Source organism: Emydura macquarii, unplaced genomic scaffold (genome assembly GCF_026122565.2).
Source record: "Emydura macquarii macquarii isolate MOO-44397 ecotype Brisbane River unplaced genomic scaffold, CSIRO-AGI_Emac_v2 contig_2897, whole genome shotgun sequence".
Lineage (NCBI taxonomy): Eukaryota > Metazoa > Chordata > Testudines > Chelidae > Emydura > Emydura macquarii.
Genome location: NW_027133034.1, coordinates 35,824,388 through 35,837,560, shown reverse-complemented (window position 1 = coordinate 35,837,560; position 13,173 = coordinate 35,824,388). Strand labels below are relative to the sequence as shown.

The 13,173-nt window shown below is 41.3% G+C and overlaps 1 protein-coding gene across 2 annotated transcripts in view; it reads left to right on the top strand.

Moving 5' to 3' along the window:
* LOC137167103 (endoplasmic reticulum aminopeptidase 2-like) overlaps positions 1–13,173 on the top strand; it is a 37,620-nt gene that overhangs the window by 17,972 nt on the left and 6,475 nt on the right. For both annotated transcript variants that reach the window (XM_067569099.1, XM_067569098.1), the window contains 6 exons: positions 1,523–1,591; positions 2,695–2,870; positions 3,683–3,762; positions 6,449–6,632; positions 10,142–10,298; positions 12,850–13,034. In XM_067569099.1, the coding sequence (XP_067425200.1) occupies positions 1,523–1,591; positions 2,695–2,870; positions 3,683–3,762; positions 6,449–6,632; positions 10,142–10,298; positions 12,850–13,034 (851 nt within the window). The remainder of the gene's footprint in view (positions 1–1,522; positions 1,592–2,694; positions 2,871–3,682; positions 3,763–6,448; positions 6,633–10,141; positions 10,299–12,849; positions 13,035–13,173) is intronic.

Below are 13,173 nucleotides of genomic sequence, written 5' to 3'. Positions count from 1 at the left end.
CCCACCCTGTTATACTTGTAGGCAATGCCAGGCCTGGAGAAGGAATAAAAGGAGAGCGCTTGGCTCAGATCAGGGTTGACTGGCTAGGAAGGGAGCTTCACTTGAGGCAGTGCGAGATGCCTGCTCTGACTAGTAGGCCTACCGGGGAGAAAAAGCAAAACCCCAAAGAGTGAGTAACACTTGAAGTAGAGACTGTTTGGGAACCAATCCTCAAGGAAAGGGCAGAATGCCCTCCCTCTCCTGCCTCCTCCTCCCATAACTGGAAACTCAGAGATGGCCCAGTAGTTAGTTATGTTTGCTTTTGTGTTGTAGAACATTTTGCGTTGTGGCCTGCCTCAGTGGACCCTAGAGACTTGCAGTCACATCAGGGTGCCTGGAAGGTCCTCCAGGGGGCGCTAATGCAGCCACACCATTGCACCTACTTAAACAATTTTCATGCATGCAGAGGGGATGTGTGGAAATCTGTGCACCTGCAATATTTGCAGTGTATATTTTTTTGGAGGTCTGTTGAAAATGTGTCCCTAACATATAAATACATTCTTCAGCCATCTGGGGCCTCATTCACTGCATCACTCCAGTTTTTCAGTAGTGTGACTCAATGTTCTGTTCAGTTGTATATGGCAATTTTAAAGTATATGTATGCTGGTTTAAAGCTGGAAAAATACTGTGGTGAATCAAACATCTTTATCTTTAATTTCTTCTCCCTTTTTTCTCAGTTACATTCATAAACATGGTTACTTTACTCTTGGTTTCTCTCTCATGCTCTAATTTACAGTTTTACTTTATTGCTGAACAGAATAAATTGAAAAAAATTAGACTCCATGTTAATGCAATATTGATTTGTTTAGCTGCCATAATACAATGGGATGCAGCATACTATGAACCAGAGTCTGCACAGTCTACATTTATGCTAGCAAACACCAATTCACAACAGTAAACAGCTGCAAACAGTCTTTCAGACAGGACAAAAATGTACCAGACAAGTAGACCTTCCATAATGACGGGCCTAATTCTCTTCACAGTTTTAGCCCAAGGGATGTCATTAATCCATTAATTAGCTGTTGAATCTGTTCCCTGGCAATCCTCCAAATTAAGCAGACATGCCGTTTATTTGGGTGCTAACTAGGGGGATTCTACTGTATATTTTTGTTATATTTTAAAAAGTCTTAAAATGTTTCTCTCCTCTCCCCCTTTCAATATGCTAATAGTGATAAGAGCACAAATATAACATGGGGAAAACTAATTTATAGCTATATTAGCTGTCACTGGTAAATTTATCTACATAAAATAAAAAAAACCTATTGAATATGACAAATGAGAAATTAAGAAGCACTGGTTAGGGTCCCTTATTAGTAGCCCTTTGTTCAGTGGCGGTATTTGTAACTTCAGATTTACTAAATTTTATTTGATTGGTCCCTTTTTGCAATATTAGGGTTTTTGGGGTCTTTTTTTTAAAAAAAAAACAACTCTTCTAAAAATATGTTGAGTGTATCAGGAATCATCTTCCTTTTATGTTTTATAGACTTGCTCTGAAAGTGACTTTTCTTCTGGCAAATTTTGCTATACAGCTTCCAGGCCCCTTAGCAACACAGTAAGTAAATTATTAGATGATAAAACACTAGACTCACAAGGTGATGATATGACAAGATGTCCTGCTGCTGACTGTAGGGCTTGGAAAACAAATCTTGCATTCAGTTTTTCAGACTGACAACTGCTGACAACTGTCCTTGACTTGATGCACTCAGGCTCTGGAGAAAGTTGTTCTAGATATGCTGCATTTAGTAAATGCACTCCCTGGACCTAAACTATAGACCAGTGGAGCTTGTCATCTGCTTTCCTCACTAGAGATAAGTTTGCAATGGGGGGCGGAAAACAAACCAAAATTTAGGAGAAAAGAATGGCTTTGAACTAAAGAAATCCCACTATGTCACATGCTGGACAATAGGTTTTTGGTCAATAAATTGTATCACAGATGTTATTGCATGATGAATTTTTATTCTGGAATATACCAGAAATATACAGGTGTATCAGCACAGACTGGCCACAATGCATCCAAGAATCTGGTCCAAATTGAGGTTAGTGGCCTTGCTCAGCACCTTGAAAATTAAGCCATTTGTGACTTGCAGCTAGTTATATTGTGACTTGCCCAAAGTCACACAGTAAGTGTATGGTACAGCCAGGAAGAGAACACAGTTCTACTATCTCCCAGTTCTGTGCCTTCGACATGAGATTATTCTTAGAGACACACTAAGGAGATTTATCCTCCTTCCCCCCCAAAAAAAATCCTCTGTCTTTTGGGGTATAGAAGATGGATTGGGAAACCTGTGCTTCTCAAGGATCTCTTCACAGTCTGCAAGTGTATGTAAATACCGGTACTGGTATTCTTACTGTAACAGCTTCCCCAGTATAAAAGCTTTATTGTAGTTCCATTGTTTGTTAAATGGATGTGTTTTACACAACCATCACTCTCGCACAGAGGATCGTTGTGGTTTCTTGAGTGGCATGTAAACTTGCTGCTTGTTCAGTCCTGGCTGGCTCCCAGAACCAAAAGTCAAACCAGAGTCTATCTGATTGCCAGCGCTGGCTGTCCAGACTGCAGGCCCAAATGTGTACAGATTTATTTGGGGGAGAGAGGGAGGGAGGGAGATACTTTGGAGTGGGTCATTGAATATATAGTTTCTTTGGTCATTTCAGTTCAGTCATGAGGGGAAACTTATGGAGATCAAAGAGATGATGGACACTTGGACGCTTCAGAAAGGGATCCCACTGATTCTTGTTAAATGTGAAGGGAACACCCTAAGACTGCAACAGGAACGCTTCCTGAAGGGTGTTTTTGAAGAAGACCCTGAATGGGCTAACCTGCAGTCAAGGTATCCACACTTACCTTACTTTGGTAATACTACTTATATATTGTTTGTTCTGTTACTGTAGTTTCCAAAATAGGTGTCTGATATCTGTGAGCTTAATATTACATTATTGCTCTCTTAGGTCAAGAATAAAAGGTCAGCTTAGGCAGGAGGTAAGTTTATCAATAGATGACGTGAAGTATGTGGACAGGTATAGACATGGCATAGAACATGAGACCTATTGAACCATCCGTTCAGTACAAATATTCTTGCTGACTTGGCAAGGATGGACAAGAGATGTCCACTTTCCTGCCTACTGGTATGGAGCTAATCAGTAGCTGGCTGTGAGGGTAGGACTACATTGGAGGTAAAAAGATACAGGAATTTATATAATGGGGAACTAGGACTTAACCACAGGATCAGGATGCAGCTAAAAAGTGAAATGTGTTCTCAGTTTCTCAGATGGTAGCAGAGGTAGGATGAAGATATCTTTCTATAACAATGGCTTAAACACTTCATATCCAGTAGGAGAAAGAACTGATCTGCTAGTGTTTTAATTAGATGCTTTCACTAAAATCTGCATACTTCCCTTATATGCATATAGAATGCAAATTCAGACCTTCATAGAGAAGTGATTCTTCATTGAGAGGGTTATCTCTGCTAGTGTTGGTGTGTACTTCTGCATAGTTATACCAAGATTGCTAGAAATGTTATTCAGTCTTATCCTCCATCGATCGTCAGTTTAATTAATCAGACACAGAAAAAGCGAATCAGTCTAGTCCCTTTTTTCTGTTGAAGCAAATGCTCCTTTATTGTATTTTTTCTTTATCTCACAGATATTTATGGCATATCCCACTCACGTACCTCACCAGCAACTCCAACACTGTTCACAGACATATATTAAAAACTAAAACAGGTAATGAAGTCTGATCATTGGTTTTGTATTCAGTGAATTGATTGCCTTAACTGAACCACAGGTTGACCTATGCTAATCGATTAAAAGAAATGTATTACATAAACAACATTAATTTTTAGGATATGTGTTTGGGGGTGGCCCTCTGGGGAGCCCTGTTTATTCCCTTCTTTATATTACTTCTCCTTCCTGCTTTGCCATGCTCTTGCCTCTAGCTGAGTAAGACAAGATGCAACTCCTGACAGAGAGAATTTCTGGTCCTCTCCTAGAAACTCTAGTGGGCAGGCCTGTTTGTTACTCTAAAGATTAATATATGGAGTGAGGTGGGGTGGTGCTGAAGCTTCTACTAACATTGTCAATAAAACATATTGATGAGTCTACAACTGACTTTAGGAACTGAATTTCATTCCAAGAGCTTCTTCTAAATAACATGCAAATATTAACTTCTGTTGTCACTGCCAAAATTGAGAAATGATTCTGGGTAGGGACAAATCGAAAAAGATTGAGAAAGCATTAAATGTTTGGCAGAGGTCCTGGATAGTGGCAATGGAAACTCTTCCATACTGCCTCTGGCCTCTAGTGCACAAGGTACCCTGACTTGGAGGGATTATATTACCTTAGTTTGTTCCCATGCCTATTCAGTCACTGGCCTCTTTGCTGAGAAACAGATAGAGAACACCAGCCAATTTCACATAAGCAATCAAACAGTTATATAATGGTAACAACTTTTGATCTAGCAGCCTAAACAGGATTTGATCCAGCAATATAGAAGAGAGGAAAAAGGACCTTTCTTTTGTTATCAATCCCATAAGTCCCACTGGGTTCTCAACCTGTTGAAATATTCTCAATGTAAACTATTTGTTTACCCGGCAATTAGTCTGCACTAGAGAGGTGTAAATTTTAGTGCACAGGAGAGGAGTGCACTAAAAGTTCTCTAATGTGTGTTAATGTAGTACTGTTTGAAACTGGACTACATTAACATGCACTTGGAAACTTTTAGTCTACGCCAACAGGGTCCACTTGGGCAAGCTGATGCGTAACTGGCTACTTTATACAAGAATTTACACCCCTCTGGTGAGGACTAATGCACTGTATAGACAAGCCCAAAATATAAAAACTCTCTGGTATAATGACTTCAGGTTAGCAAATAACTTTCTAATTCCATTTTCAGGTGTCTCAGTAAATCTTAGTTCCCAAGATAAAGCCACTGACAAGAGTAATGCTTGCCTGTGCTTTCATTTTCACTAAGCTAGGGGGAGTGGTAGATACCCTGGAAGGTAGGGATAGGATACAGAGTGACCTAGACAAACTGGAGGATTGGGCCAAAAGAAATCTGAGGCAGTTCAACAAGGACAAGTGCAGAGTCCTGCACTAAAGACGGAAGAATCCCATGCACTGCTATAGACTGGGGACCGACAGGCTAGGTAGGCAGCAGTTCTGCTGAAAAGGACCCGGGGGTTACAGTGAATAAGAAGCTGGATATGAGTCAGCAGTGTGCCCTTGCTGCCAAGAAGGCTAATAGCATATTGGGCTGCATTAGTGGGAGCATTGCCAGCAGATCGAGGGAAGTGATTATTCCCCTCTATTCGGCATTGGTGAGGCCGCATTTGGAGTATTGTGTCCAGTTTTGAGCCCCCCACTACAAAAAGGATGTGGACAAGTTGGAGAGAGTCCAATGGAGGGCAACAAAAATGATTAGCGGGCTGGAGCACATGACTTATGAGGAGAGGCTGAGGGAACAAGGTTTGTTTAGTCTGCAAAAGAGAAGAATGAGGGGGATTTGATAGCAACCTTTAACTACCTGAAAGGGGGTTCCAGGGAGGATGGAGCTAGGCTGTTCTCAATGGTAGTAGATGACAGAACAAGGAGCAATGGTCTCAAGTTGCAGTGGGGGAGGTCTAGGTTAGATATTAGGAAAAAGTTTTTCACTAGGAGGGTGGTGAAGCACTGGAATGGGTTACCTAGGGAGGTGGTGGAATCTCCATCTTTAGAGGTTTTTAAGCTGCGGCTTGACAAAGTCCTGGGATGATTTAGCTGAGGTTAGTCCTGCTTTGAGCAGGGGATTGGACTAAATGACCTCCTGAGGTCCTTTCCAACTCTAATCTTTTATGATTCTATGATCTATGATTCTATTTTAATTTTTCATACTCAGTAAAGAAAATCAACGAGAGTTCTGTGACATTTTAAAGACTAACAAATTTAATTTTTGTAGGCATAAGCTTTCATGAGACTCAGCTCACTTCGTCAGATGCAGAGGTAGAATGATACAGTAAATAGGAAACATAGATATACAAGTGCATAGAGAACAATGGGGGAGGTGGATGAAAGCCGGGTACTTGATGGCTAATGACAGTCATTGAGTAGGAGGTGAGAATGGGTGAGCAAAGCAATTACCTCTTGTAATGAGAGAGCCATTAGCCCTCAAGTACCCAGCTTTCATCCACCTCCCCCATTGTTCTCTATGCTCTTGTATGTCTATGTTTCCTATTTACTGTATCATTCTACCTCTGCATCTGAGGAAGTGAGCTGAGTCTCACGAAAGCTTATGCCTACAAAAATGAAATTTGTTAGTCTTTAAAGTGCCACAGAACTCTCATTGTTTTTGCTGTATACAGACTAACACGCCTACCCCTCTGGAACTGTTCCTCAGTAAAGAAAATGAATTTCCATGTGCATCTCTCCCATTCAGACACACTGGAACTGGAAGGAGAGTTTACTTGGGTGAAATTCAATGTGGACATGACTGGCTATTACATTGTGCACTATGAAGGGAATGGATGGAACAACATCATTAAACTGTTGAATGAGAACCACACCCTTTTCAGCCACAAGGACCGAGTGAACTTGATCCACAATGCATTTCAGCTGGTCAGGTAACAAATATTTCCTATTTGAATCTGACAGAGAAATACCAATTTTTAAAAGGGAAGAAGCAAAGGTCTGTGTGCCAAAACAAAACAAAAGAATAAACAGCACCCACCATAGTGCACATGGTTACTGTAGTTTTATGTACAAATTGGATGAGTGCACCTACGGACATTTCCACAGGTGTCTAACAGTTTGCTCCAGTGTGAACATGCCCTTGGCAATAGTTTCATGCACAGTCACAGGGTCAGTGTTTCATGTGCATAAAGGCAACCTCTTGTTGAAAACAAGATCATCAGAGCCAGAACCAGACACATTCAAACTTCATTTTTAGTACCACTCTGCAACGTGGACCCAGAACTGATGTCCTGAACAGAGCACTGATTCTCTTATACAGGCTGAAAGGATGATTGCCTTGAGTAGCAAAGTATTTAGTTGTGGTTAATTGTGAGAGAGACTCTGCAATGGCAGAGGAGTAAACATTTCCCAGCTTTCCTAGAGCAAGCATAGCCCTGAAGCTGATGCTCTGTGAACAAAACAGATCCCCTCATAGGTGTATAGAGTACAGGTAAAGAGAGGCTGAGGAAAAACAGTGTGACTTACACTTCATCACCTTTCTCTTAATTTTTTTAAGATAATTATCATCATGTGGTGATGGTTTAGGCTCATTGCTCTTTCCCATAAAGACAGGCCACTTTTTCTTTCTTTCTTTTCTTTTCTTTCTGTTCTTAGAAGACTTTGCTTGGGGAAGATCAAATAACTAATCCCTACTGGAAAAATATTTTAGACAGCAGGTTTCTGTCTTTAAGAGGAAGGTTAGCTGTCAATTTAGTGCACTATTTTAATTGCACATGCTTGCTTGAATCCTTTCTAAGGAGAATGGCTGATAAAGAGTTTGAGAGAGCTGGGTAAGGCACCACTCAGTCCCCAAGTTTGGACACAGCCCGCAGAACTCACGGATTATTGTGGTGTTGAGCCACTGGGGCAGCAGAGTTAGAGTGAAGGCTACAAGGGTCTGAGCATCTCCAATCAGCCTGGGAGGTGACACTTGTTACATCCATGGAGGATGGTCACTTATGCTTCAAGTTAACAGGGACCATGAATCTTTTATTTGTGAGTTGGAATGGTGCCCTATATAAAGACACGTACATAATAGGAAAATTCAGATGAGCATAAATGAGAAATTCCAATATAGTCTGATTGTTTACTTATACACCCCCATTTATCTCTCAGTAGCCACCTGTTGTCTCTTGTGTAATAAAAGATTCTAAGCTCTTCTGGGGGCAGGAACCACCTTTTTTTTGTGTGTGTGTGTGTGCAGTGCCTAGCACAATCATGTCCTGGTCCATGACTGGAGCTCCTAGTTGCTACAGTAATGCAAATAATAAATAATAGTCCTAGGCAAAGGGAAACTACCAATATCATCTTTATATTATGCTGTTTTGGCCCAGTGAGATTTCATCTAGGCCTCCTCTGTTCTTTTTGTGCTGGGCATGATGCTAATTCCTACACAAGAGATTCTTGTCCCCTGTTTACCTTTTAGTAGTCGTCGCTGTTCTGTCTGTCTCTTCCCCCTCAGTGTGTAGGGCAGAGTGGCCACCTTCTCAAAAAATGGACTCTAAGGTCCTGGTTCTGTAATGAGATTGGTGCAGGAGCAGGGGTCCACCCCTGCAGAACTCATTGCAGGATCAGGGATTAGGTTTGTGCTCTCAGCACCTGCCCTTTGGTGAGCTCCAGTGGGAGTTCTACACAGAAACCAGAGAGTTACCTCTGCAACTGTCCGCTTTGTGTGCCCCACTCTGGGCTTTTGCACCTCAAATGGTGAGTGAAAATGTAGAAATGTGTTGAGGATCCTTTGACAATTCAGCTCTAAAGTAGCACCTAATTAATGGCACAACAGAGAAGTTGTACTTGGAGGGCTGATCTAGTGGATAAGGCTCTGGACTGGGACTCGGGAGATCCAGGTTAAATTCCTGGGCCTGCTACAGATTTCCTGTGTGCCCTTGGGCAGGTCACTTACTCTACCCTGTTCCTCATCTGTAAAATGGGGATTGCACAGTGTTTTATGAGGATGAAATCTGTTAATGACTGAAGGTGCTCAGAGACTAGGGTGATGAGGGCCATGTATGTACCTAGATACAAGATAATACACATGAAATACTATACATATTCTCGCTGCTTCTTGCCCCCATAACTTCTTTCAAAAGTGCAGGACTCTATCACTTCCTTTTTAGACAAGAAAAGAAAATATAATTAATAAAATCTAAAGTAAAGATAATATCTAATGTGTAGAACTAAGAACACTGTTCTAAAATAAACATTAATTCTTGCCATACACAGCTAGAGTTAGGATATGCATCAGCTGAAGTCATAGTAGAGAAGTGATCCTTTTTTTTCTGGAGTTTAAATGGGTGAAATAGGGTTTGCAGAACTTCATGAACATGACATCTCAGGCTGTAGAGTTGTTTAGCCATTAATTCGCTAATATTTTGGCGTGAACATTGGTGAATCTAACAGTCACTCAATTGTTCGCCACTCACTACAGCTACAGTCTTCAGATGTCAAACCCTGCTATGGTGTCTACTTCCAAATGCTGCTTTGGTTGAGTTCTTTGTAACCATTTGCTCCATCTTGTTCTTTGGGCGCTTCCTGACAGATAGTTTAAAGGTGACCAGAGAAGACTGTTCACCCTCTCAAATGCTAGGTAGAGTAATGGGGCCGTTACTTGTGAAGAGATGGTGCAAGGCTTTAATAGGGGAAAGTGGTGACCCATGACAATGGATGGGTGGTTGTTCTTGACTCCATGGAGGATCCCAGGGATAACTTTGAGTACGTTATGTGGAGAATTTTAAAAAATTATGGATAACTTACAAAAGGGTATTTGCTTGACATATGTAGAGCTATCCCATGATCTGACCTCCTGATGTGATTTATCTGACCCAAATAACTGAAGATGACATTTCACACTCTCTTGAGTAGCAGAAGTGGATTCTATATCAAAACCACAAAGCACTGAAAACTAGGTCAGGCAGTCGTAGCTGCTATCCATGAGACCAGTTTAATAAGAATTTCCATTTCTGTATTGTCTTTTACCTGTGATCTCAAAGCACTTCAGTCATTCATTCGTTAATCCTCAGAGCACCCAGTGAGACAGGCAAGTTTTATTATTGTGTTTGTAGAACTCGAAAAATAAGAGAAAAATGACTCTGGTCCCAAAGATCTTACATTAATTATGCTCATATGGGAAAACTTGCGCACAAATTTGGATTAAGTGATTTGCATACGGTCACGTAGTTAGTGCCTCATCCAATGTCCCTTGAAGTCAAAGATTTCCATTAATTTCAGTGGGCATTGGATCAGGTCCTTAGTGAGTAGCAAGGTGGGAAATACAGCCCAGCACACCTGGTTTACAACCCTGAGCTTTTTTGCTAGGGCATAGTGAGACAGAGGCAAAATGCCAGGAAGTACAAAACTATGAAATGTGCACATTTTGAGCTTGTGTGTATTGTTTCCTCAGTGCGGGAAGGTTATCGCTGGACACAGCCCTTGATCTGACTCAATATCTCCGACATGAATCCAGTAACATAGTTCTTCTGCAAGGCCTGGGCTACCTGGAAATGTTCTACCGCATGATGGAGAGAAGAAATATTTCTGATATCACCGAAAACCTTAAGGTCCATTTTTAATTTGAAAAAAAAAAAAAAAAGTATTTGTAATTAAATGTTCTTTGTAAGGGATTGGGACACCTGGAATGAGCACTCAGTTAGTATTCAGAAAGCATCCTCCTTCTCTTGAGATAGAAAAAGAGAAGAAAACAAGTCTCAAATTCCTGAAGGATTCTATTTATAAACTAGCCAAGCTCTAAGCACCACATTCCACTCTCTAGTCATTCTGCATTTTATCATCTCATGCACTAATTATAGAATCATAGGGCTGAAAGGACCTCAAGAGGTCATCTAGTCCAGTCCCCTGCACTCATGGCAGGACTAACTAATATCTAGACCATCCCTGACAGGTGTTTGTCTAACCTGCTCTTAAAAATCTCCAATGACGGAGATTCCACAACCTCCTTAGGCAATTTATTCCAGTGATTAACCACCCTGACAGTTGGGAAGTTTTTTCTAATGTCCAACCTAAACTTCCCTTGCTGCAGGTTAAGCCCATTGCTTCTTGTCCTGTCCTCAGAGGTTAAGAACAACAATTTTTCTCCCTCCTTCTTGTAACAACATTTTATGTACTTGAAAGCTGTTATGTCCCTTTTCAGTCTTCTCTTCTCCAGGCTAAATAAACCCTGTTCTTTCAGTCTTGCTTCATAAGTCGTTTTCTAGACCTTTAATCATTTTTGTTGCTCTTCTCTGGACTTTCTCCAATTTGTCCACATCTTTCCTGAAATGTGGTGCCCAAAACTAGACACAATACTCCAGTTGAGGCCTAATCAGCACGGAGTAGAGCGGAAGAATTACTACTTGTGTCTTACTTACAACACTCCTGCTAATACATCCCAGAATCATGTTTGCTTTTTTTGCAACAGCATTACACTGTTGATTCATATTTAGCTTGTGGTCCACTATGACCCTCAGATCCCTTTCCGCAGTACTCCTTCCTAGGCAGTCATTTCCCATTTTGTACATGTGCAACTGATTGTTCCTTCCTAAGTGGAGTACTTTGCATTCAACCTTATTGAATTTCATCCTATTTACCTCAGATCAATTCTCCAGTTTGTCCAGTTTGTTCTGAATTATAATCCTGTCCTCCAAAGGATTTGGTACCCAGCTTGGTATCGTCCGCAAACTTAAGTGTACTCTCTATGCCATTATCTAAATCATTGATGAAAATATTGAACAGAACTGGACCCAGAACTGATCCCTGCAGAACCCCACTTGTTATGCCCTTCTAGCATGACTGTGTACCATTTAGAACTACTCTCTGGGAACAGTTTTCCAACCAGTTTCGCACCCACCTTTCACTAGCGCCATCTAGGTTCTATTTCCCTAGTTTGTTTAAGAGAAGGTCATGCGGGACAGTATCAAAAGTCTTACTAAAGTTAAGATAAAGTTAAGACATCTACCACCTCTCCCCTATCCACAAGGCTTGTTACCCTGTCAAAGAACGCTATTAGGTTGGTTTGACATGATTTGTTCTTGAGAAATCCACGCTGATTGTTACTTATTAACTTATTATCTTCTCGATTTTTGCAAACTGATTGCTTAATTATTTGCTCCATTCTCTTTCTGGGTGCAGAAGTTAAGCTGACTGGTCTATAATGCCCTGGGTTGTCCTTATTCCCCTTTTTGTAGTTGGGCACTATATTTGCCCTTTTCCAGTCTTCTGGAATCTCTCCTGTCTTCCAAGACTTTTCAGAGATAATCGCCAGTGGCTCAGATACCTCCTCAGTCAGCTCCTTGAGTATTCTAGGATGCATTTCATCAGGCCCTGGTGACTTGAAAACATCTAACTTTTCTAAGTAATTTTAACTTGTTCTTTCCCTATTTTAGCTTCTGATCCTGCCTCATTTTCACTTGCATTTACTATGTTAGATGTCCAATTGCCACCAACCTTCTTGGTGGAAACCGAAACAAAGAAGTCATTTAGCACCCCTGCCATTTCCGCATTTTCTGTGATTGTTTCCCCCCATATCCATGGCTGTGGTTTCTGTTGCTTCCCTGCAAGCCGGTGTTACTCATGCTGTTGGAGTCACCCCATGAATCTGCTGCTGCAGAGTGAGCCCTGGCGCTGCGTGGCTAATGAAAGCAGGAAAGCTCTCATTGCTTTCCTCCCCCTTCTAAATCCCCATTGATATTAAATCAATGTAGACTGTAAGCTCCTTGGGGCTAATACATAAATAATTTCTCTCTCCTTCGTGTGGGAGGGAGATACAGAGCTCCTATTCACTCCGCATTAAGACCCATAGTCATGTTTAAAAACATTATTGTTGCCAGGAACGCTTGTTAGGTTAAGCAGAACTGCAGTTATCAGATGTTGTTGTATGTGATCACAGCTAGCTCAGCTGCGGATGCCCTGTGGACATGCTTGGTTACAAAGAACTCAGCCAAAAGCGTGTTTGGGAGAAGACACCATAGCAGGTTTGAGTGTGACTTCTGAATACTGTAGCTGTAATGAATGGAGTACAGCTGGATAACTGTTGAAAAAAGTTTTATACACAGTTACACCGCACTACCATAGACTGTGGCACTAGGACCTAACTGTGCCATGTTCTCTCTGCAGCGGTACATCCTGCAGCATTTTAAGCTGGTGATTGACAGGCAGACCTGGAGTGATGACGGCTCCGTCTCTGACAGAATGCTTCGTTCTGATCTCCTCAGGCTTGCGTGTGACCTGCAGTATCCTCCCTGTATCCAGAAGGCAAATGAGCTTTTCAGCAAGTGGATGGGATCTGGTGGAACATTAAAGTAAATGGCTTGCCTGCTTTCTAACAGTCCTTTTCACTTGGGCGTCTCGTACTGGGGGTTAGGTTGCTTTTCCAGCACAGGTTTTACAGGAAAGTTGGAATAGGAAACTTTTTGTAATCTGAAATGGGAAAAAAAAATT